This window comes from Sebastes umbrosus, chromosome 19 (genome assembly GCF_015220745.1).
Source record: "Sebastes umbrosus isolate fSebUmb1 chromosome 19, fSebUmb1.pri, whole genome shotgun sequence".
Lineage (NCBI taxonomy): Eukaryota > Metazoa > Chordata > Actinopteri > Perciformes > Sebastidae > Sebastes > Sebastes umbrosus.
Genome location: NC_051287.1, coordinates 22,399,854 through 22,427,163, shown reverse-complemented (window position 1 = coordinate 22,427,163; position 27,310 = coordinate 22,399,854). Strand labels below are relative to the sequence as shown.

At 40.7% G+C, this 27,310-nt stretch overlaps 1 protein-coding gene across 2 annotated transcripts in view; it reads left to right on the top strand.

The window, feature by feature from the left end:
* Window positions 1-27,310, top strand: part of LOC119478080 (mediator of RNA polymerase II transcription subunit 13-like) — a 104,615-nt gene that overhangs the window by 3,269 nt on the left and 74,036 nt on the right. For both annotated transcript variants that reach the window (XM_037752497.1, XM_037752498.1), the window contains exon 2: window positions 20,569-20,806. In XM_037752497.1, coding sequence (XP_037608425.1) covers window positions 20,569-20,806 — 238 coding nt within the window. The remainder of the gene's footprint in view (window positions 1-20,568; window positions 20,807-27,310) is intronic.

Genomic DNA, 27,310 nt, shown 5'->3' with positions numbered 1-27,310 from the left:
TGTTTTTTTGGACTCCACAGGCAGTGTGTTTTTTTTTTGCAGTAGTCACTGTTTTTTTGAGGGTGGAGGAGATTGAGCAGTGTGTTTTCACAGTTTTCATCCTGCAATCAGCGGAGTTAACTGTCCTACTACAACAGGCAGCCAAGTGGAAAGGCATGCGGTAGACAGGCACAGGCTGCTGAGAACCACAACAACATAGGGGTCCTGAGGGCTTTTTAGGTGATCATGCAGGTTGTCCACCAGTAACAGCAGACGGCCCCCGGTTACACTACCAACGCTAAAGAAACACATGTCACATGCTATGGTTTTTGAGAAAGAAACTTTGTAGTTATCACACAGCTTGCAGACATCTCTAACAAAGCACTGGCAGTTCATCCTTCTCATGTATTTCAGTCGTTTTTGTGACTGTAAGCATGAAGAGATGGATTCAAAATAGCATCTTAAGCTATTCAAAAGCAACCCTCTTTGAATTTCTGTGCACTGACGCTGACATAAATGCAACAGCGCTCCGGTATCACACGTCTTAAATTCTCTGTCTGACGTGCAACAGTCGAAAACAGCGATTACGTCTCTGTCAGCGTCGCAGTCGAGGTTATTCCCTCGTGGAACAAGCTTTCATTCACCCGCCGTGGCGTTGTTGGCCGTCGCGCTGCTGGCCCCTGTGAGCATCCCTTTCAAACCGAGGGAGAAAGAGACCATCCATCAGCTGGCTTGTTGAGAATATTTATGACTGGCTAGTGCCACAGCGGTTGCTCACTGGCAGGACTCCTACAGGGAAGTCCAAGGCAGAACAAAACGCTAATGACACACCGAGTGTCCTGGTTAGAGGATACGACTGAGACAAAGAGACAGAGGGATGCAGATTGCATCCTGATGTTGAGAATGAGACATTTGTGCATGATGAGCTTAAGAAGTGGAGGCGGAAGTTATTATCAGTGGAATCAGGTGCGAGTGTTGATCCGGCAAAAGACAACTCTGAAAAATATGCATTTTATATGAATAATTGCTGAGTTATTATTTCCTGCCTGCATTTAGACCACGTATTATTTGGTTTAGTGTGGAAACAATTAGTTGAATAATTGATTGGTTGATCAACAAAAAAAATTAACAATATCTTTTATAATCTATTAATAATTAGATTTTTTTTAGAGTTTTTTTTTTTTAAAGTTTTCCATCACAAGAATACAGAAATCTGAATGCTTGAATAGACATGAGTTTAACCACTGCTAGGGTTAGGGGGCCAGCTAATATAGGATTTTGTCACGGATCGGGATAAAAAAACTCAAAGTAAGTTGATGGTGGTGAATTTCCATTTTCGAGATAATCGTGAATATCGTCACGAGTGGCTTGAAAAAGTTGTCTAGCTCGCTTTTTTATGGTAGAGAAGTGAAAAATAGAGCCTGATTTTACAGGAATTATCATAAAGGAAAGAACAGACACACAATGTTGATATTTTTTATTTATCATTTATTTATGTAAGGGGACCTCGTGATTTATGAATACCTTATTTAAGATCGATTGTTTTTCACTAAGAAAGTATGTTCACTAAAAAAAGGCGTGTGTCCTATCTGTGATGCAATAAAAACATGTTTAACAAAATGTAAGAGAAAGTGATTCCAGTATGTTTTAGTGTCGGGATAATATCGTCAATCACTATTATTTTGGCCAAGATAATCGTGCAATGAAATTTTGTTATCGTCCCACGCCTAGTTGCAACTAACTTGGACATTTAGAGTTCCAAAAATGACACACAAGCTCTAAAGTGAGATATTTCTTAACCTTTTCTTTCAGGTCATGCTGGCTATCTCCTTACATAAAGGTCTCGTGGCTACCCGATGAGCGCTCTGGTCCGACAGCCTGTTAAACAGCATTCCAACATGCACTAACCTCGTCCCCCACACAGATTTACCGCCTGTTACTGCAACCCACATCCATAAAAAGTACCTTTTAGAAAGCATAAGTGCCCATACTGTGGGACTTTATGGGGACGCGGCAGATTACTGTCATGCGCTCTGCGAGGCCGGTGTCACATACTCGAGAGCGCTGCCATCACACACAACCCACAAAACAACTGTCTTGTGTTGCTGGTGATCGTCCATCTGTGACGGAAAGCAAACGAGACCCCTTGCAAGTGGGAGAAAAGATCTGAGTTGGAGAGAGAGGGAAGGGTGGAGGTGGAGGACGAGAGAAGGAGGAGAGAAACAGGAATGTTTTCAGCCGAAGTGAGTGAGCGAGACTGCAGCGAAATCTGTTTTCATTTTAGGAAAGTATTATGACTGATGTGCATTTCCTGACTGCTAGCCTCAGCCTATTTGAGAGAGAAATGGTGAGAGTGAGACAGAGCAAAGGGAGAAAATTAAAGAGGGAGCGACGTAATGAGAGAGAGAGAGAAAACAGTCATGTTTCTGTGTGGACTGGGCCGGTTCTTATGACGTCGACTCGAGCCAGAGAGTCCCAGCCTGAATATGAAATGCAAGGAGACAGTCGAGAGCCTCACGACGCAGAAAGCCTCAGTGTGTGCAGGTGTGTGTGTGTGTGTGAGCTGTAAACACTGTAAACCATCTAGACTCGGGAGACAAACTTCAAACACCCATCACATTATACACACACATACAAATACACACTCCGAGGAAAAAAAAATAAACACCCACATGCACACACAAACATATGTATCCCAAATGCAACGCACTAAATCTTCTCACCCACACTCGCATGTTTTAGCTCCTTTATTTGTGAATTCATCCTATAGCCTAAGGACGCAGGCGTGTACAAACATATAGGTAGAATGCAGCGCCCTTAATTAAAGGACTTCCTCTGTCCCCTCGACAGAGTGCAACACTGGTAATTAAGTGTCCTCAAGTGGAGGTCTAATGTGATCAACTAAGAGGTGCTCATTAGCCAAACTGTATTCCAATAGAGATCTTGCATGTGTAATAATGATGCTACTGTCTAGTATGGAAATAAAGTGCTAAGAGATGAGGCAGAGGGGGATACCATTAACAGCGGCGTCTTGATTTATGGCAGGTGAGTGGCCGTGCCTTGTAAGAAGAAGCAGGTAATCAGGGACGGTGACTTTTTAATATAGGCTGTTTGCATTTCCGCGTTATTAATGGTGGTGGATATTGCAAGGATGCTTAGGGATGAGGAAGAGGCAGTGGTTGGATAAAGTGTGTGTCACGATCTGCCGGGCCAAAGAATTGGTCAAGTTTGAGTTTATACAGGGCTGAGTGGGCATCGTTTGTACTGATACGATACCTGAGTGATGGTACTCATACCGAAATTATATTTGGTATTTTATTATTTTCGACATCTTGCTTTTAGAAAGCCAAAGTTCTTAAATCTTAAGCTAGAGTCTGACCAATAAATCAACGGTAAACTACGTGTAATTCTGGCCGATATATTGCAGATATGTTGGTATTGGTGCACATATTGATAAGTAACAAGACATTGCCGTACAGAAATGCCAACAATGTATGTTTCCCAATAGTTTGTTTTTCAACTGTAATATGTCTTGGTCATTATACTTTAATAACCAGATTTAAAGTATTCTTATAAAAAATAGTATTAATGTTATGGTTATATGTATAAAAAAATGTATGTTTGCCAAAATATCATTATTAGATTTTTTTTTATCTACTATCTACACAAGCAATTGTATGGGGATTTTGTCTTAATAAAAATAGTCCACAATTAGCAGCATTTTAATTGAAAGGATAAGGCTGGTGATTTTTTTTAAAAGAGTAAATTATAGACTTTGATTTAAAGGTGCTATATTCAATATTCAAAGCATTAATATAGCAACAAACAACTATTTACTATGTAAAGATAGAGAAGAGTAAAGTCTACCTGAGCAGAGAATCACTCTCCGTCTGTGTGTGTTGTAATCGGAATTTGTCCATGCTTTGTTGACATCGCCGGGCCGGCTCAACATGCATGCGAGCGTGCCCTACTGGCTAGCTCACTGCCGCCGCTCTGCACTGTGCTCATACGGCAGTTACAGCTGATCTTCACAGAAGTGTAGCGCCCACCTACCGTCCCGTTTTCCCCCTCAGGTAAACACTGTTAGCGCTGTTAGCACCGTTAGCTGCCGGCTTAGCTGTCGTCATGTTGAGAGCCGTGGGGAAACAAGAGATATGCTCTGAATTCCTTGATAGAGAACCTTTTTTTTAAAAAAAAAGGCTAAAAGGCCAAAACAGTAACGTGACATTACATTACAATCATATTTATAATAATAATATTTATATTTTATGTGGACCATTTGCTTCATGATATGAACTAGCCTGCTGCGAGCCAGCTAGATTAGCTACGCTGCATGGATCTGGTGTTGAATGTTTCGTAACGTTAACTGATAAACTAATTTGCAAACGGCAAGCTAGCCAATTTACCATCCCGGTCAGCCCCAGATGTCTGGATGAATTAGCTGACATTATCCACTCAAGACAGTAGGCTATTTGCTACGTTAGCTACACACTGTTGGCGCTGTAGGAGAGCTGAAGAGAGGCGAGGCACTCGGGAGCACGCATAAACGTCGGCAAAGCCGTCCTGAGTCCTTTACGTAGAAATCAGCCCAGTTATAGGCAACCGAGAAAGTCGGGGGAAGGTCTCAGTTTTACGGTACCTTGCAATCCGTTCATGTAGTACATCTTGAGCTATCTTAAGGATGACATCATTGAAGCGATGCCAGCATCCTCTTACACAAGGAGAGGATCCGTCCAGGTTTCCCAGGCTTCACCCCCAGTCTTCTGCTGCGTGCCCTATGGAGCAGCTCCATCTGGTTGCTTCTCACTCAACAGTCAGCCCTCTACGCCCAACCTGTGCTTTTGGCTCCGCTCGCTTGCAGTTTTGACAGCTAGCACTGGCTTCACCTTGAGACTGTGTGTGGCGCCTCCCACTAATCTGCCCCTGTCACTGCTGTGGGAATCCCTTGTCATCGCAATAGGACTCAACGCAGCGGTGGCCCACCTGTGTGAACATGGCATTCTTTATGTCAGACACATACAGGCTCCTCAAAATAGTTTGCTGCCATAACAAAATGACTTGTGAACAAGGATTGCTCGCTGTTTTTTACTACACATCTCTTTTTCTATCAGAGCGTAGTCGTGGATCTTATCTGAGCAGTAGGCTTGTCTGGGTTCTGCCACAGAGGTGAAGAACGGTTCAAAGACAGGACAGGGAGGGAGGGAACCACCGCTGGTCCCGGAGCTGGAAATGGGACGGGATGGGCAGGAGTATTTTGGAGCACGGTGGCTTGAGTGTGAAATATGTAAGCCCTGCAGTGCCAGCTGTGTTCTATTCTTAGCGCCCGCTGGTGTTCCTGCATGTGTGCAGGGCGACAGCAGGCTGAGTGGGAACGGAGGATTGGTAGGAATGGGCAGTAGCTGGTGCCACCAAGTGCTTGTGATTGCTGGAAAGTCAGCCAGTTAGCTGGCATACGGACCGATAGACCGCTAGGTAGATAGATTTAACCGCATCATTGTGACAGTGTTGTTGCTACTGTTTTTTTACTATGCTGAATTTCTGATGATCATTTATGTTTTATGCTGCAAAGAAAACCATCTTACAAGGATACATTTATTAATTATTGAGTCTTTGGTCATTTCAACCAGTTTTCAGTAGAACTTGTTTCAAGAATTTTCTAGAAATCAGAAACCAAATTATTTTGACTGGAAACAGTTGAAATTATCTTTTTTTTTTTTTTTCACTGGTTCTTAGAAAATAAGATTTTTAGAACTCAGTGATAGAGAAAATCCCTTTTTGAAAGAACAAAACGAAAATGCAAAATATTTGTTGCCAATTTTTCACGTTCAAACCTTTCACACCAAGGCCGCCACAAATATTTGCGTTCCATGCATTCTACTGAAAATTAAAGTTTCGCACCGTCACACAATCATCGATGCATATTAAGCACTGGTGACGGGCTCGTTATTATTCCAAGTGTTCAGTTCTGTGTAAGAAAGTTACATGTGGTTGCATTTTCTATGAAGCATGTTATTGTAACGAGTGAAAATGCTGAGCTTATTGCGCTGGTTTTCATCAGTCATGACCGGACTGGATCATACGTAGCCTATATATGTTTATTATTAAGTGATACATGGCGTTTAATACGAGGCTTAATGGTCAGTTTATAATGGTCAGCTTACCTTTGGGGCTCCATGGATTTCTCAAGGAAACACAGTGAGTTCATATGCTTCCATTACTGGTAATAACAACAATAGGCTGATAATAATAATAATAAGGCTGTACCGGATAGTTTGAAGCATCGAAGCTTCAATCATAATTTTGCATTGTAATTATGATTACTAATATCTTATAGAAACATTGCGTGAGATAATCCACCTTGTCTCTCCCTCACACACAGAGAGAGCGACTTGCCGGCTGGCTCACACCTGTAACGGGGCGGTCTAGCAGCAATCTGCTCCATCCGTAAACATTATTATGACATTGACGTCCAAGAAAATCTGTTGATCCTGTGATTAAAAGTCATTAGTTCATTGGACGGTTTGTTTTCACTGCGGTCAAAAATTCGCAGAAATCGAAACAGCTGCAGAAAAAAAAGTTCAGTGTGGATCATATATGATAAATGGGTTAAAATGTTTAAATTGATGTGTGATTTATTCGCACAAATTATTCATTTATTGATGATTTGTAAGGTTTGAGACTTTTACAATGTGTGCAGTATATAAAGAAACGTAGCTGGGAATTATAGCTGTTAAATAAATACAGTAAAAAGTACAATATTTGCCCCCTAAATGAAGTGTAGTAGAAGTATTAAGCAGCATAACATGGAAATACTCTGGTAGAGTACATCAGAATTGTTGAGTAAATAAGTTATTTTCCATCACTGCTGTTGGTTAGTTGTTCTGTGTCATGCAGCGAGGCACATTTCTCCCTAAACGCTGGCGTTCCTCCCGGATTAACACCACGTTCCTCCAAACTATTACATTCTGGACGTGTGTTGCTGCAGTCTGAGGTCTGAGGCCTGATGTCTGATGGGTAGATAAATTCCAGAAACAGATAAAACTTGTTTTCGATGATGCTGCCGCTGCTCTCTGTGCCATCACAAGATCAGTTTGCAATCTCCTCACCTGTCTGCAGACACCTTAACAAAGAGAATTTCTTTAAAGGGAGATACTGACCTGCTTGTAACTGGGCAAATATTCTCTGCAAAGCCAGACAGCTTTGCCAATATCATGGTTGGCTGGGATTCAATTGCAGTTAAAGCACACTCAGGTTAAAGGGTGTCTTTTTTAGAGCTGCAAAACAAGGAGGAGAGAGAGAAAACATTAACGTTGGCTGCTGTGCTGTTGCAAATTCTAATTATCACGTGTTCACGTTCCATTGAGAGATTATCTGCGACCAATCAGACGGGTACTTGATGAGAACAAACACATTATGTGCAGACTGTTGATTCACAGCCGTTTGTGGTGCATTGATTCTCCCCCGCGCTGCCAAAACGGCGCTCTCTCTCATCTTGAATTAGGCAGACACCCATGATTTTTCAGATGCTAATGAAAATTTGTACAGCTCAATTTCAGTCCTGGCTTGCCTCACAGAATCAAATGGACTTTTGCGGTGTGAAAGTGAGACACAAAGGGTTTGATTATTTACCAGGCATGACTGAGTGAGCACGGAGCCGCTGGGCTAAGTGTTTAGGCAGGGTGGCGTTGGCACAGATATGAACATGCCATGCTACCATTGTATCTGTTGTGAATAGACAGGAGAGGAGGACTTGAGTGGGATTACATAAGTGTGTGTTTGTGTTGAGCGTGATAGCAGAAGTGCAGTGGACTTCTACTGGTAAAAGCTCTGATTGGCCGCCACTCCCACTTCGTAAGCAAACAACAGATTACAAACAGCAGCCAGGTGAGCTGCAGGTTGAAACCTGTTCAGGTGTGACATACGGTGAAGTTAATGGCTTGCCTGCGTCCTGCACACACACACACACACACAGACAGATGCATTGATGCTTTCCAGTTTTCCCGCCTTTATATTTAGTTTATCTGGTGTGTAATGAAACAAGCAGAAGTCATGCTGATTTATGCAGGGCTGTCATTTTATCTGAAATGGTATCCCATGTGGAAAAAATCAATGCAGGAAATTACAAGCCAAATTAGATATTTTTCATACCGCTTATGCCCCATTTGCCCAATTTCAGGAACAATCAGACTATTAACTACTTGTAGGCATTTCAGAAGCCTCCATGCAGTGCTAATTGTACAACGACTGCGTTGCATTCTCTCTCGCTAAAGAAACTCAGTGAGTAATCCTATACCGCAATGTTCATGTCTTGCTTCTGGTAATCCCAGGACATTCCTGACGCGCGGATGACGTCCTCGATAAATATCTTCCGCCAAATTTGAGCTTATGAATTCCAGCTGTAAGGGAACAAATGGAGGTTTGCTCAGGAGAGACGACAGTCTAGTATGCTTTGTGATTTTTTTGCTATGTATTGCGATTCGATATTATGATTTATTTAGATTTTTGTTCTCTTTTTTAACACTAGACTAGACCATGGGAAAAAGTTGAATCATTCACTTCTAGGGACTTTTAATTTGAATAATATTTAAATTAATACATTAAAATGTATTATTTTTCAGCTTGTATGTAGTCCGAGATGTCCTGAAGTCAAATATATCAGTCAATGTCAGACATTATTTATTAAAAATTTCACGCAAAAATCAGAGAATTGACTAGTGGTATTTTCTTTTTGATTTATAAGGGACATGTCATGTTTTATACTTCTGGTGAATACATTCCAATCAATCTTATTTCCACGTATGTATTTTGTATATACAGTTCCCTTTATTAACACCTTATTCTTAAAACCGGAAGTAGTCACACATGTATACTTCCGCTAACTTCGCCAAGTCCGTCGCTAGCTCTGTCGTCAGCTCCGTTCTCTTTATACATTCATGGTCAGCTCCGTTTGACTGTATTTAACGTAAATGTCAGTATGTCGGTGCGCTACAGTTGCAGTGTTGGCTGATTTGACCACAGAGATGTGAGTGGTTACCGCAATACGATAACATTTCCTGTCCATGACAGAGCATGCAGCTTTAGCCGTGATGTCTAGCTCTGCTTTTCCTGTCAATGTGTGAAACCCAAAGTGTTTCCATACTGTACTGTATGTGTAGTGTCTACCACTCTGGATTTAATATGTGAGGGTGCAGGTAGTATCCACGCGGATCCTCCGCTGTTTTGTACTTCCTCGTTGCGGCCGGCTGCGGTTTGTTTGGTTGACGGATACGGAACGGATATGACGTCACGATACTCAGACTACAACAATAAAAGTGGTGACTTCTTTCTACCTCCGCATAGACTCAAATTAAGCAAATATATCAATTCTGGCATTAAAAATATTGATTTCAAAATCGTAAAAAAAAAAAATGTCGTTTTGTTTTCCCACCCCTAATACTCAACTTTTTTCATGTCAAGGGCCCCTAAATTGATACACATTAAGTCACGGACCCCCATTTGATTCGATTTCTCTTCATCTGAAAATATTTTGATTGTTAGATATGATTCAGATGTGTAGTTATTAACTGCAGTTGAGGAGATAAACGTGGATGAATTGAAACTTATGATTATAATAGTCACACATGACTTCCTCTATAGTCAAATAAATATTAAAAATAAATGATATCCCCATTTGTTTATATCCCCCTGGAACTCAATCAAGGACCCCTGGTTGATAACCACAGAAGTGCATCAAATATTATATTTCCACTGTAACCCTGGAGACAGAAATCTCAAAAATGTAATACCTTGCTGAATTCCTATAGATGTTGTATGTTGCCTAGCAACTGTTTTTACTTTTCCTCTCTTGTCTTCTATTTTTCCTTCTTTGTTATTCTCATCTTTTCTGTCTTTGTCTGTGTCTTTTCGCTCACTTCTCCCTCCCCGTGGCTTGTCACGGTTGATTAAGTTACGCCAGAGACACTAGTAAAGCAGAGACTGGTTTATTTATTTGCACGTTAATAATTTAGGCTAAGCAGGGGCCACTGCTTTAGCCTGTCCCATAGCGCTCTAAAAGCTGCCTGACGCTGCAGCTTTGTGTTGTTTTATTTGCCAAATGGCTGGGGATCTTGTCAGCCCTCTCAGATGCTGCAGTGCACTGTACACAATGTCTCGCCGGCCTTATTGGTCTTCCGCTGCTGTCGCCTGCCGCCCCTCTTTGTGTCAGGTGAGAAGTCATGGCTTGATGGAGGCTTTCTGCGGCGTGATTGGCAGGTCTATCTGTCACTCAGCCCTGGGGACTGTCGCTGCTCTAATTAGGTCGCTTGGCTTGCTCACCTCCCAGGGCTGGATGCTATGGCACAACACAGATCAAATGACGGTGCCTTGTTTTGTAGGGACTTGTAAAGGTGGCGGCAGAAGGCAGAGGAAAAGCATCTGTTTAGTGTCCGCGGCCCCAGAGGCCTTCTTTCTACACCTGTTTGGTGCTTTTGTGTCGCTGCCGCTCCCCGACAAGTGCAGTAATGTGCATCGCTCTTCATTTGCGTTGTAAAATGCCAGAGGGGAGCGCGACTCCTTGTGGGTTAATTTGATTTCAGCGGGTTAATTGATGAAGGGGGAGTCGTTGCCTGTTCTGATTCCTGCCACCGGCTCCTCTAACTGGTGACTTCTCACTGCTGACTTAGCAGCACAGCCACCTTCACTGTCTTTGTTCATAGTTGCTTTTTGCACTTGATTGCTTCCACGTGCCAGCTCTGATGCGTTCAAGAAATAGTGTCATTAAAGTTGGTTATTTAATCATTTAATAATAATAATAATAATAATAAACTTAATTTGTATGGCACTTTTCATTCAAGAAATGTAGCTCAAAGTGCTTCACATGAAAATGAACATTAAAAACATTAAGATGGAAAATAACAGCAGAAAAAAACATGATAAAAGTTAATAGAAATAAGAATTTAAAACGAGTTTGCTGTTAAAAATTGTCCAAAATTACTGTTGTCTTTTTTTGTAGATCAGCAGTAACATCTGTGACGAATACATTTCATTTCCTCTGACTGCTTCATAATAAAAGCTGCCATGTGAGAGAGAGAGAGAGAGAGAGAACAGGAAACAGTGAGGCAGATATCAATGAGATAAAATTACAAACATTACTGGATTACATACAGTATATCATTTGAATTGACCGTGTAAATGGCGGACTCCGCCACTAACAATGAAAACCACTGAATAGAGAGGCAAATACAGAATGTCAATACATTTGTTAGGGCTACAACTAACGATTATTTTCATTATCGATTATTTTCTAGAATAATCAAGTAATCGTTCGGTCTATAAAATGTCATAAAATAGCGAAAAAATGTCTATCCCTGTTTCTCAAAGTCCAAGGTGACTTGTTTGGTCAGTCTAAAACCCATTGAAACCCAGGTATTCAGTTTAATATATAAAACAGAGAAAAGCATGAAATCTCCATATTTGAGAGGCTGAAAACAGCATTTAATTGGCTATCATTTTTCTGTTAATCGACTAATCATTGCAGCTCTAATATCGGTGAAAAATGCAGACCATAAATATCAAAAAGGAGAGGAGTTTGATTTCATGAAAGTCTAAAGGATTATAACTTTAAACAAAAGTGTTTCTGCTTAAACCTCAAACAAGTTGCATTGGGTCTGTAAGAAATAATTAAATTCTACCCTGTTCTTTGACATTAAATGAAAGAGAGGTGGATAGTGTTGCGTGTGTCTGGTAAAGACCGCGAGTCTTATCGAAAGACTCGCAGGCATCACAAGTGATCCGAACACACCCCAAATATTGGCAGCTTGTCAAGTGTCTAAACTGATTTGACGTTGACGAGAAAGCTATGCCACGCTGACAGAATAAGTGTTTCACTTGTGCCAGAGTAGGTAAAACTGCTGATACAAGCTGTCTCTCAATTGCCTAAAGTGCCTCCTTTGTCAGACTATCAAGACTGTGAGGCTCTTACACCGTTGTGAGATTCCCAAAGAAGTGGCATCTCTCTTAGATGACGTTCTCATACGCTTTCTGTCAGCTGTGATGGAGCGCTGGGATGAAAATGTTCACATCAGCTACAACTCGGATAGAGAAGTGTCCTTAATAAAGCACAAACATCTGCATATGACCAGACTAAATATTGTTTTACTTCTTCCGTAAACATATTGAATCATTTCTCTTTTAGTTAGCTTCATGTTTATATTGAATTATTGTTAAAAGTCATTTGTCACGAAGGTGAAAGGAAGCACTCTACGAGTACAGTCATGTTTAACCCTTTGAACTATGCTATAGAAATGGTACACCAGTGCCTACATTTTGCTTATGTGATGTCATTTCTTGGAGTATCTTCAAATGCTTCATATCTCTAAAATCTGTACAACCTAAGCTACAAAGTTATGTAAGTCAATAAACTATTATAATTGATAAAAGTATTGAAATTGTGTCATAAATAAAAAAATCAATAAAAAATCAAACGTTTTTTCATAAAATATTACTAAATAAACACACAAAACATGTTGATCCAAAAGATTTCTAAATGTAGAAACTAGGGCTGTCAATTGATTCAAATATTTTATCGCATGATTGTCCATGATTAATTGTGATTAATCATCACATTTTTTAATCTGTTCAAAATGTACCTTAAAGGGAGAAATGTCAAGTATTTAATACTGTTATCAACATGGGAGTGGGAAAATATGCTGCTTTATGCAAATGTATGTATAGATTTATTATTGGAAATCAATCAGCAACAGAAAACCATGACATATATTGTCCAGAAACCCTCACAGATACTGCATTTAGCATAAAAAATCTGCTCAAATCATAACTAGGCAAACTGCAGCCCAACAGGCAACAAAAGCTGTTAGTGTGTCAGTGTGTCAGTTTGCTGACTTGTCTATGACTTGCCCCAAACTGCATGTGATCATCATAAAGCGGGCATGTCTGTAAAGGGGAGACTCGTGGCTACCCATAGAACCCATTTTCATTCACATATCTGGAGGTCAGAGGTCAAGGGACCCCTTTGAAAATGGCCACGACAGTTTTTTCCTCACCAAAATTTAGCACCAGCTCTAGCTTTAAAACTGAGCCCTGTACAACCTCCGGAAGATCTAATGCGTTAATGCGTAAAGTTAAAACAAATTTGAGTTAACACGTTATCAGAGACAAGATCAAGACAGAGGCCGTAGCTTTCTATTGCAAAAAGAATGAATGCTTTAGCTGGTATGGTTTTTGTTTTACATCGATTTAAAAAGGATCATCCGTTTTGAAAAGGGTTAAATATGCTGTCACTACATGCCTCTGTACGTCCCAGGCAGCTGCGAAGCCTCGCTTGTGTGGAAAAAGTCCAACACAAACACGCATTCAGCTGCATGTTGGGAAGTTTAAGAGGTCCGTTCAAAAGGTCCCACAAGTTTTTTTGAGAAAGAACAGGAGGAGCGAAAATATTTTCAGTCTGCAGAAGCTTTCCCGTAAAGTGCATGTCGAGTGTGTTTTCCTCTCCGCTCTGCTATCTAAGAAGCGGAGGTTTCCTCTGCATTGTAAAGCTTCTGGGCTTCAAACAATATGCAGTATATACAGTATATCATACGTATGTTGTCGCTGCCTTTTAGATCTGCAGTATGACAAACCCTTTTGATTCCCTTTTCTGTCAAAGTCACATCCAGTTCTTTCTGTTTCAGCACATGTACGCCACAGATTAAAGTTCTGACTTCCATATTTCCCCTTGATTACAAGCACATGTCTGGTGCACTGAGGCTGACCTCTGGTTGGGATACAGATTATGTTCTCCGAGCCGGGGCTCAGTTCACCTTATAGTCAGGAAATTATCTTCAACTCTCTTGTTTTTTAGTTTAGGTTCATATTTGAAATCAATGTTCAAAGAATAAGAAAGGCATGTAAAGTAATAGAGAATCCACCTCACTGCCAGAAACTGAAAAAAAGGGCATTTTAATAGAATCTTCCACCTCCTCTGTGCTAACACGAAAATATTCAGGAAACATAAGGTTGGCTGTTATCTTTTCCCTCTGTTTACCAGACAAAAAAGACATAAAGAGAGGAATAACACAAAGGCGAGAGGGAGAGCGTGAGATACTCCTGGGTGTATTCAATAGGCATCCGTGACAGTGAGAGAGTGCTGAGAGATGAGAGGGAGAGTGGAGACAAGAAAGATAATAGAGGTGAGAGCGAGGTCAAAGCTTCGGTCCGTCTTAGCAATGGGAGGAAAAGCTCTTGTTTTTGGTCCTGCACTCAATCAGAAATTGAACCAGCTAACCAACAGAACAAGGGGGGCTTGGAGGAGCGTCGGCTTTATTGACAGCGAAACAAAATCCGCCGTCTTTTTCCTTCACCTCTTCACCTTTTTACCCCTGTGGTAGTTTTTTTTAAAAGAGACGGAGACTTCTTCTGCCTAGAATAATCATTTGATTTGCTTTTTTCGTGCTTTGAAGGGTGGCGAGGAATTTTCTGCTTTGGGTATATATATATTTGCTCTGCTCTTTACCGACCCATCTTGACGAACGTAGCTATAGAGTCACTCTCCCATCAAACACAGAATCATCATCACTGCTTATGACACAAAAATACACTTGTGTCAAGTGCATTTTTCTCAGATTAATGATAGTAAAATCCCATTTTCCTAAAAGCCTTTAAACACCGGGGGCGTGACGAATAAACAACACGAAAATGTGAAATACTCGAATATTTTATGTCTAGGGCTTTTATTGTGAAAGGTAAGAACAGAAGGAGTGGATCTGGTCTGTGCTGCCTTTGTCAAGATTAAAAGGAGTAATAAAGTTTGCCATCCTGGTTTGAACTACGGGGCCTCCGTATTGTTGTTTCAGAAATATAGGCACAACTCAACCCGTTCCGCACAACCTGATTGGTTGATGCCTTTATTTGCGGTGCGAAAGCTCAGAAAATCAACCTCGTGCCGGAAAAAAGCTGCGTCACTTTTTCGCACATATATTGATGTGCGAGTTAATTGCACAACAAAAACACCGCCGGAGTGTACAGGCCTTAACCCTCTCCATTATAACATGTAAAAGCAATTTTGCTGCATTTCCCACCTAAAACACCACTTCTAAGGCCAAAGCATGCTGTCATTTATCCTCTGATTGGTGCACACTAAATCTATTATAGCTAAATAATCTATTAAAGTCTGCACTTCAGCAACTTTCACCCCTGATTCTTTTATTAATAACAATGAAAGAACATAAAAAAAATATATTAAAGGTTGTTTTTATTTGTGTGGGTCACAGGATATTTCTCACAACACCTGATTTGTCACCAAAGTTGCAGAGATGATAGCTTGACACGCTAGACAGGCTTTTGTTGCTTTCTCTTATAATGTGTTACAAGTGATAATTTATTCATACAACATAAAACATTTTTTTTTAGCACTGCGTCTCCACAGACTCCAAACATGTGGATGCATACAGGACAGAAACACACAGATAGGCAGATCTTTGCTGTCATCACTGACAAATAACTGGACATCAGCCGGAAAATATGTCTGCCTCCTGATGCATGTCAGTGTCTTTGAGCACTTCTGGTCTGCGCATCATCACAGCTGCTGTGCGTGACGTCTGTGTGTGTGTGTGAGTGTGTGTGTGTGTGTGCAGGCATGTGTTTGGATCTGCCTGGGAGCATGTGACTGTTGCCCTGTTCCTCTCTTCCTGCAACTGTGCCACAGCTAATCCTCTACAGGAGTTCAGCACGGTGTTAGGTTAGTGCTTTACACATGGCCAACAAATACACAGCACCTGTGTTTGAAAGATGTAGTGCGGCCTCTGGCCATTTAGCGCAATACTTCACCTGAAAATACAACTTGTTATTGGAGAAATATTAAGACCTTAAGCCATATTTCTGCACTAGAAAGTGAACGGACTTAGCCTTAAAGCCCCTCTCCACTCAAACATGTGTTTTGGTTATTATTACTGCACTTGAATGTTTGACCTTCACTGTGCAGAATTATGTGTGTGCAGTTTGAGAATGAACTTTTCATTGAAGTAGGAGACATTATAGGCCAGCAGTCAAACACTTTTAAACAAAGATATTTGCATACAGTATTTTTGGATTCTGGATTATTCAATGAGGGAGAAAGTGTAGCTGTAACTGAATGAATTTTGCTCACAGCATGGCTAAAAAAAAAAAGATGGGAATGTCGGTAGGTTGGTTGGTCAGTCCAAGACTGTGGTCCAGACTGAAATAAACCAACAACTATCGGGTGGGTCGCTGTGATTCATGGTCCCCAGAGGTTGAAGCCTACCAACTTCGTTGGTGTCCTGACTTTTTCCTCTAGCACATTATGTGGCTTCGAGTGAAATGTCTCGACAATTATTGGATGGATTGCCATGAGATTTGGTGCCCACATTCACGTCACCCTCAGGATGAATTGTAATAGCTCTTGTGATCATCAGGTCAAAATGTTCAATTTGCCCAAAACCTTCGTGTATGACTAAATACCTGCAAAATTAACGACATTCCCATCAGTTTCAGGCTACATCCACACTGATATGTTTCACAATACATTATAATACATTTTAAAACGAAAACGTTCTCCGTCCGCGTCAAGGGCTGTCCACCATCCATACTACCACGCCTGAAAATGCATAATCACATGACCATTCACGTACACTGTGCATGGACGTGCCGGTGTTAACAGGAAGCAGCGCTGGACATGTGAATTGATTCAAAGCGTTCGAATAATAGCTTTCCCCTTGTGCATGTAGGTAGTAGTCACACTATAAAATGCAGAATTTAACTGCAAAACAGCTGCTAGCATAGACAACAAGGTCAGCAATGCTTGTACCTCGTTATCCATGTTGAAATTAACCGCTGGTGGTCGAGGCTGATGTCATTTGTTTTCTTCCGGAAAAAGCTTCACGTGATTGGGCGTGATGAATCAGGGACACATCATGACAGATAAAACCCAATCATGAAGCAAATGTGTGTGTCTGCGTCATCGTTTGTCTGGTTCTACTTAGCTCCACCCTCTCATGTCACTTCTGGTTGCAAAAAACCAAGATGGCGACAACCAAAATGCCGCACTCGAGGCTTCAAAACGGCAGTCAACGAACCAATGAGTGACGTCACGGTGACTGCGTCCTCTTCTTATACACAGTCTATGGCTATACAGCAGCATGCTAGCATTGTCATTGTCATGTTAGCATTTAGCTCAAAGCACCCTTGTGCCTGAGTACAGCCTCACAGAGCTGGTAGCATGGCTGTACACTTGTTAACCTTTTCTTGGGAAAAAAAGGATATCGGACTCAAATTATTATTCCAAGCCGAGTATTTTTATATGTTAAAAACATGTCTGGAGGGGATCTTTAACAATCAATTCACCAGAGAGCATGTGTTGCATTATAAAACCAACAACTGGTACGCCTTTTATTTTGAATAAATTTTTTTGACATTTCACTTCTCCTCGCCTCCTCGCCTCCTCGTCTCCCGCTCCCGATTCGGTAGCGGCAGACAGCTGTGTCAAACAGCGGAGGAACTTTTGACATTGACTGGGAGTGACGAGGCAGTGCAAGCAGATGTCTCCCTCTTTGCTTTGGGAGAAACAGCATCCTTGACCTTGTCATGGCTAATTTTAGGGCTCGGCTTATCACAGCGCCAATGTTTATATCTCCCATTACACACACTGTCATTACAGGAGGGACATGCTTGTAATTACGGGTGCATTCTGCAGTCAGGATGTTCCTGGGGGTCATGGGCATACCTCGGTGCACACTCGCTTATAAGATGCTGCAGTGTGTGTGTTTTGAGTACATGCACAGATTTCCTCAAAAGCATGGTTTTGGTTGGACTCATCAAAGCGCTGGAGCCTCCTCTTCTTCATCCACTCAAAGACACTGCAGGCTTTAATTCTCTTTATCCCTTTCTACCTGTCCCCGTGTTAAAAATGGGTCAGTATTTTTTTTCTTCTCTCAGCTGGTCTTGGATGTCTTGGCGCCCGCGCCAGTGTGCCAAACATGATCCTCACAGCTGGGTGAACACAGGAGAGGAGGGCAGTGTGACACACTGAGAGATTTCCCCCCACCCCCCCCCTTGCCTGCCAAATCTCTGTCCTGTTCAACAATGCCTTTTTGTGCGCTCGGCTCATTCATGCAGAAATACAAACACACGGACACAAACAAACATGAAAAAGAGTTTCCAAAGCACACATGAGCATCACAGCGCCACGGACGTGTGTGTGTGTGTGTATGTTTGTGCTTGTTTGCATACGTATGCTCATTTACAAAATGTAAAATGATGGAAGTGGAGGCTCTTTCACTGGCTCATCACTAAATGTATCATGGCAGAGAGCAAACATAAACACCTATCATCCTATTAGATTGAGTGGAGAAGATGTCAGTTGTTGGGCCAGGCTCCAACCATTGACCCCAATTCTATTTCCTCTCCTCATGTCTCTGTAGCTCCCCTCTATATTTCAATGCTGTCTCTCCTGTGGTAGTTCATTCCCTGCGTTTCACTCAAGGCCGTCCTTTATGTCTCGCCGTCACTCTCCGCCTCCTCTCTCCCGGCACACTTTTATCGTATCTTTACAGCACCGACGGCAGCGAGCGAAGGTGTCAGTTAAATAAGGTAATAACAGCACAACAACAGGGAGACGTTAAATGTGCTAAAACATTTACACAAGGATCATAGCTGCGTAAACAGGAAGCCGGTGAAAATATAACATAATTGGGCCGAGAGACTGTGCAGTTATTGATTGAATCAACATTGTCTGATGCTCTCTTTCATGTGAAAGAAATCCATGTAGACTGAAGTACAGCACTCCAAGGTTAACACAACAGCAATAAGGCTGCTATCGCATTATGGATTTATACATAATGGTTGTTTTATTCCGTCTACTGGATGTGAGATAAATGTTAGACAGTGAGATATGAACATGCTTCTTGAATAACAATTATTACCTGATACAATTTCATATGGTTTATTATTTTCAGTATCGATTAATCTGCTGATTATTGTCTTGGTTAATCAATTGATTGTTTGTAGGGGTGGGAATCACCAGAGGCCCCACGATATGATATCACGATACTTAAAGGACTAGTGTGTAGCATTTAGGGGGATCTATTGGCAGACATGGAATATAATATTAATAAGTATGTTTTCATAGTGTATAATCACCTAAAACTAAAAATCATTATGTTTTCGTTACCTTAGAATGAGCTGTTTATATCTACATATGGAGCGGGTCCTTTTCACCATGTTTCTACAGTAGCCCAGGACGGACAAACCAAACTCTGTTAACTTTTCCTGCTTGGGCCGGAGTCGATAATGTTACTCGCTGCTGCCGCCCTCTCTCTCTTGCTTCACCACTCACTTCCCACGCACATACGCACACACACTCTACTCTTACAACAGCTGGCTCTAGAGAGGGCCATTCGTGTTTTCCGCTTTGGCCACTGTAGAAATCCTAAATGCTTGGCACACGGGAGAAGTTGTAATCTGCAACCTTATGGCTAGATACGGCCAGATTCTACACACTGTTCCTTTAAGTCACGGTACGATCTTATTGTGATTTTTAAATGTAAGTTGGCTTGAGGTTTGTAGCATTTATTCACCGCCAAATAAACTGTACACACACTGCTACAGCTACGTTCAGTGCTATAACGTCACCGACAACCCCACACTCACCGCCTCCACACACACACTCGGTCTGTCGGACACTCGCTAAGGTGACGCCGGGCAGACAGAGTAGCTCACAACCTCGCAGCTAAACTAAATAATGCAGTGGAGACTTACTGGGACTGCTGCCGGACGGGTGAACTGGGGACTCAGTTGTCTGTTTTGCACATACACTGCAGCTGGTGATAAGTGATGGATTGAACCTATTTGTGCATCGGCTTTTCATTGCAGCTGAGCGGCTTGTTAAGCACTAAAAATAGCACCGCTGCATCCGACACACTACACTTGTCGGTTAACAGTTAATAATCGGTTAACGAGGGTCGGTTATAAAAAAAAATCTAAATTAGCATCCCTAGTTGGTACCAATTGATTCCTAAGGTTTTCTAGTTCCTTATGATACCAGTAGTTTTAAGACTGAGCCCGCTACAAATTTTGGCAGACCGTCGGATTGTTAGGAGGTTAATAGTTTATATAATAAAAGATTAATACTTGACGTCCATGTATCGACACAATATTGCCACGTTAAATATCATGATACTATACTGTATAGATTTTTTTTCTCCACCTTGAATTGTCTGGTCTGTAAAATGTCACAAAATAGAGAAAAATGCCCAAGATAACGACTTCAAGTATTACATCAACAGTGCAAAACCTGTTTACAGTGATATAAAACAGAGAAAAGCAGCACTTTGGAGAAGCTTGAATGAGAGAATATTCGTGTTTTGCTTGAAAAATGACTTAAATCATGAATTATCAAAATGATTGCAGGTTCATTTTTCTGTTGATTGACTTGTCAATGAATCAACTAATTGTTCCAGCATTTACATTACATTTAACCATGTTTGGACTGAAGAGTGAAATTACTTTATTAGTCACTGTACATAATAACAATGCTGTATATTATAATTTAAGTTTGTTAAATTGACAGCTTTAATCATTACTCTTTCTCTCCTCCTGCAGGCGGAGTTGACGGGCATTAAATGGCGTTGCTACAGCTTCCGCGGCAGCGGGGAGTACGGGCCTGTGATTTCGGCCCCGGCCCAGGACGACCCGGTCCTGCGCAGCTTCATGCGCTGCGTGCAGGCCAACCTGCTGTGCGTGTGGCGACGCAAAATCAAGCCCGACGCCAAGGAGCTGTGGATCTTCTGGTGGGGCGAAGAGCCCAACCTCTCCGATGTCATCCATCACGAGCTGGAAGGTGAGAAAGAGGAAGAGCTTCTCTAAATAATTTTTTACATCCCGTCGGTCTTCACTCCAGCTCCCGTTTATGCTCTGAAATTTTAGGTTGGAGGCTTGTGCAGACTGTTTAATTTTATGGATGCTTTTTATTATGTTGCGTTGGATTATATAGACTGGAGAGTGATTACATGGAATACAGTCGTCTTGCGGTTTGTGTTGAATTGGATGTAAAACTGACTGAGAAGTAGTGTGTGTTGAACACGATGAACATGAATTTGAGTTGTACGAGTGTCAAATAAACTGTAGTTTTATGTTGAGGCATAACGCCTGTATGTTATACAGGAGCTGCGGTGTCTGACACGGAGCAGCGTTCAGTATTATGTAGATTCGAGCTGTTTAGTCGGCTGCAGATTCAAGCTGCATGCTGTTTGTTTAAGACGTGTAGGGTGCATTGATCTAGTCCTATATTTGAGCCTCATATAGCACACATCTGAAATGTGTTTACTTTGCAACTCAAGTGTTTATATGCTGCTTCAGGACTATCACTATGATGAAGCACGCAGCTATAGGAGGAGATTTTTCTCGCCAGTATTTACAGTGCGTGTGTGTGAATGTGTGGTTGTGTTAGTGAAAATTACACCGAGATATCTCACTTGAGAGAGTGCTACTGTCAGCACTATTGTCCCCTATTTATAGAAACATTTTCATTATCTCACTGCGCACGTGTGTGGAAGTCTAACATATCGACTAAGCCTCTGGAAGACAGGGAGAGGAGGAAACAGGAGAGGGATTATATTGGGTTTGGTTTAGCAGAACAACAGTCAGGAGGAGGAAAAAAAGAGCAGAAATATTGGATGGAGAGGTTGAAGAGATAGTGAGAATTTCAGTCCTCAGTTACCTTTTAAAGCTGACTTGATGTGAAAAGGCCTCACAGGCACTGCAGTAGATATCTGACAGATGTTCGCACTGCTGTTGGGGGGGGGGGGGAGCCCATTACTCAGACTGCACAAGATACGGTCTACATTTCAATTGAGTTTTGTTTGCATCCCCAACAGGAGCTAAGATAACTTCCTCACCTCCTCAAAACTGCCAAACACCCAAACTATGTCTCCAATCATCTAATAGCAAACATCATCCAACGCTGATATGATATGGCCTTTTTGATCATTTCATTTTGTAGTGCTCATTGATCTTAAAAGAAACGTGGAGGATGATAGCGATCACAAAAACACACAGTGTGGTGAGTACAGCAAACACTGTATCAGTGTTCACAAGCTACATAACAAGTATGTAGCAGTGTGACAAATGTTACCTCATCAATTTGCAAGCGGTTAGCCTAAACCATCAATTATGACTCCCTAATGAAGTTAATAATAATCTTGGCCTATTTAATTAGATTTTACAGCTATTGGTTACATGAAGATGTCCCCGGTTTAAGGATTTGGATGTGGTGCAACGGTTCAAAAAGCCCACAGTTTGTTTTGTATTGCGGTTTTTGGGTCACGGTGTTGGTTTTGGTTTTGGTTCAGTTTATTTTGCACATTAGGGAGAAGAAAACCATAACCATTTCTAATGTGTTTGAACTCCCAAATATATAAATAGATTGATTGATAGTAATGAATGATAGTTCTATATTATATGAAGCCAAAACACTGATTTTATACAAGAAATAATCGAATTTGGTATCAAGAATTGTGGAATTTCACCGGTACAGTGTTGGTATCGACTACTAAATTTCTGGTCTCATGACATCCCTAGTGTGGAGGCACTCTAGAGCAGGATTACTAACAGATACACACACACCCACACACACATGCTGCATACAATTATGATAATAATCTTTATACTCCTGTTGTAAATTCTCACAGGTTTCCCTCTACAATCCCTATTAAGCACTGAAAATAGCACTGTGGGTGTGAGAAGGAGTTGATAATAGTTATATAAAGTGAAGCTGGATTTCCTCCAAATTAGAATCAGTTGTAACACAGGGAATATCAGTGTTTTTTACCGAGTCTTAAAGAGCTCCACACCTGAATCTCTATATTCACTGTGGGAATGTTTTATGTGTTAGATTTCTCTCCCTCATGTCGCCTCGACTTCCTCCTCTCTCATCAGTCTGTTCCTCGTGTGATTTCTCCCTCCCTCTCTGTCTGTTCAGCGCTCTGCCTGTTCTTTGTTACATGAAAACATCTACTGACGTAAGCTAAGTAACCTCAGATGCTGTTTATAAAAGCAGACATTTGATATTAAAGCTAAAATCTTCAGTTTGAATGGAGTGTTTATACAATGTGGAAAGTTGTTTATACGTCACAAAAATATTTGCAATTATTTATTGGGACAAATTGTTCAGTTGTAAGCGGTATCATGGCGTTGAGATTCACTTGGCTCTTGCTCGGTCCAGATATGTTCATCTGTGGGGACTGCAGTAGAGAGAAATTTACTCAAGTACTGTACTAGTGTACAATTTTGAGGTACTTGTACTTGAATATTTCCATTTTATGGAACTCTTTACTTCCACTTCCATACATTTCAGAGGGAAATATGGTACTTTTCACTTCAAAACATTTATTTAATGGCTATAGTTAGGCTTTTTTGCTTAGAGTGATGTCATTTCTTGGGAGTATCTTCAAATGCTTCATATCAGTAAAATATGTACAACCTAAAATAAAGATTATGTCCGTCAATAAACTATAATAATTGATAAAAACATTGAAATTGTGTCATAAATACAAAAGTCTGACATGGTTTTTCATACAATTTTACTAAATAAACACACAAGATTTCTAAATATAGAAATATGAACAAAATATTTCTTAGCACTCCAAAGGTCATTTGAATTATGCAATTTTTTTTGTTATTTTTGAGATATGCTCATTTTAATGAGCAGATCAAATGCAAAGGCATTTTGTTAGTTTCATTACGCTCTGCATGTCACGTAACATAATGACATCATCACGAGCGCACAGCGTGATGACCTCGAGTAAACCGCTCCACCAAAGACACATTTCCCTTTTAAACTTCTTTTTTTCTAAGTTTTACTTGTATTAATGTTTTTACACTGTGGCATTGGTACTTTTACTTAAGTATATGGTCTGAGCACTTCTCCCACCCCTGGTTGCTCTTCGATTTTGGTTGAAAATGGTTCAGAGTTTACAATGGGAAGTTACATTCACATTCAAAAAGTCTGATAAATACAGAAGTAGACTCACTGCAATAGTGTAAAGTAATAAGTCAGACTTCCTCAATCCCCATTCGACAATATATACAATCTATCCACATAACAATCTGAATCGTTGGCTATTCATTGTTATCTGTTGATCTAATCAAACCAACTATGGTTATTGCTAATACATGTCAGATTCATATAAGAAATAGGTGTTTTTATTCTTACTCGTCCATTCAGAAATGCTGATTTACACACATTTGACTGAAAAGCCAAAGCTGTCAGCTTGTCAGGCACATTTAGCGTGAATAATCAGCAGGTTAATTATATTTTGAGTCATATAGGAAATATGAAATCATTGTGAATTGCCATGTTTTGGCTGGCTAGACGGCTCAGAGTGTTGTCTGCCAGCAGAGCAGTGAATTCTCAGAAGGTGTGTTTGCCATATAATGGTGAAGAAGAGGATGTTGCCTAACATCTCTTACACAACATAAGAAAAAGACAGACTACAATTTTATAGTCAATGCCAGCTTAAAAAAAAAAGAAGAACTGCTTTAATTGCAATTTCTGATAAGTAAAAACGCACATTAAAAGTGGCAAAACACCACTGAACACCAGCTCAGAAAAGTCCCCTCATTAAACAGTTGTTTATGTTTTTTTTTAAGTAAATTAATGTAGAAAAATACAACCTCATTATATTTACACAACATTCATTAGTTTTCGGTTTACCCGCCGGCAGCTATTCGACAGATATGAATAATATAAACTGTGTTGTGACCTGTGAAACTGAGAGGAGTCTCACATTTACACACAGAGGCTGCGCTCCAACAGGTGGGATTAGGGGCACATTAAGTTGAGCTGGCAGAGAGAGAGGGTGCAGAGTGATTTAGAAATAATCTGAATAGAAGTTGAGAGGACAAATTGAAAGCGCTGACAGGTAACAGGAACACACAATGAAAAGCCTTCACCACAGGAGTGTCCTAAAAAGAAGATATCAATGCCCAAAAAATATGTGTTACACTGTTATTTAAAAATAATACATTTGAAATTGTAGCATAGTAATGTAATCATTTAATTTTTCCTATGTCGTACTTAAAGCTTTAACCGTTTAAAGACCTCCCGCGGTTGTTTGAATGATCCTGTTTAAATCGATCTAAAATAAAAACCAAAAGAGGACTCATTCTTTTTGCAGCAGAAAGCGAAGGCTTCTGTCTTTCCCGTCATCATGTTGTACGCTCGTGATGACGTCATTACGTCATGTGCGGTACAAGGCGTGTCGAAACGTGCGGTGGTGCACGAGTATTGCCCTGTAATGGCCGCGGGTGATCGTTGTTTGCATGATCCTGTTTAAATCGATGTAAAATAGAAACCACAATAGCTAGAGAATTCATTTGTTTTGCAGCAGAAAGTGAAGGCTTCTGTCTTTCGTGTCATCACGTTGTACGTTCCGGATGACGTCATTATGTCACATTACGTGCGGAACGTTGTGAAACTATCAAAACAACTTTGCACTCAATCTGGTGCAAAAAATTGGCATATCTCAAAAACTTAGAAATGTCCATAGTTCAAATAACTTGTGGAGTGTTAAGAAATATGTTGTTCATGTTTCTACATTTAGAAATCTTTTGGATCATTATGTTTTGTGTGTTTATTTAGGAACATTTTATGAAAAAACATGTTCGATTTTTGTGTTTTTATTTTTTTATAACACAGTTTCAATACTTTTATCAATTATTATAGTTTATTTATTGACATAACCTTTAAGCTTAGGTTGTACATATTTTGGGGATATAAAGCATTTTAAGATACTCCAAGAAATGACGTCACAATAAGCAAAAATACCAATGTAGGCACTGGCGGACCATTTTTACTGCAGAGTTCAAAGGGTTAAAATGCTATCAGGAGTTTATCTTGCTCTTTAGGTGTCACTCACAAATCCCAAATCGTATAAATGTTGGACAACCACCTTTAAAGACTTTCCCAATAGAGTTCTTTGAGTGAAAACTGTCATTCAAATTTTGAAATATTATAAATGAGCTCTTATTAGGTCACACATTAAGGCTATACAGTGAGGAAGCTTGCTTGGTAGACACTAAACTAGCCATCAGTGCTGCTAGAAGATAATAACATGAGATGCAAAGATATGTTTTGTTGGTTTATTATTCATGCAAACATGGTAATATAGTTGCACAGTTGGACAGGATAAGTGCTTCACCTCTTTCTATTTGCTTGGCCGCTGCGGGCCACTACTACAAGCACATCCTAATCAAGGCAAAGACCTCTCCTGCTCTGTGTGTCCTGCTAACTACCCGGCTTTCATTGGCATCAAGTGGCCCATTTGATCTTTGGCTGACTCCCCTGAGTTAATTTGATTTAAGTATCACAAACGCTGCCGCAATTAGAGGAAATAGCCAGAACGGAATCTGATGCAAAAACCTTCTGGTTATGGTGTCTGTGGTGATGGAGAAGCCGTGAATCCTACAGTGTGACTGGAGTGTAGAACTGTTCTAGTCTAAATAAATCATGCCTTTGAGATGGTGCCAGCAGCATGAGCAGCCATGATCTAGTGTTACCTCTCTGCTCCTCTCTCACTGTACTCCAGCACTCTCTGATATTGTCTTTGGTTCAATGATAAGTGTTTGAGCACACTGTGGCTTGCTTTCTTTGGCCTGTGTGTGTGGGTTAAGTACAGTTTGAGAGGAAACGGGATTAATGTGTTGAGTCGTCAGCATGTTGCCAGCACAGCCAGAGACAGAGTGACATGAGTCATTAATATGAATGCACACACATACATGAGCATGTATGCAAGCTGTCATGCACAGACACACATACAGTACTTACACAATGGTTAATGAATGACTGACCACACGATCTGGACCTTGTGATTATCCGGCAGAAGCGTCACATGCTCTGTGGCTTTGGATCTACTAACACGGCAACTGCATTTATGTAATTATCGACAGTAATGAGCTTTACTGAAACCACGACATTTAACTCAAAGTGTCATTTATCACGTTTCTATGACTGCTATCATGTATGAAAGAAGCAGGGCTCGACATTGATCGTTGCCAGTTGGCCATTGGCAACCAATTTGAGAAATTGGCAACCAATTCTTGGCCTTTGGTTGCCATCAGTGGCAACCACTTTTTAATGATTAAAACATAGGGATAGCAAACAGCAAAACACACACCCCAAAATAAATACAGTCTTAATATTTGTTGCATCAGTGATATTTAAATATTGCTGTTACAGCCAGAACCAGACAACGCTTCTCATCCATTGGTGCGTTTACTCGCGTGCACTCAGGCATCTCTTTTAGAGACAATGGCGAAGCAAGTAAAGTTATTTGACTGTGGGGTG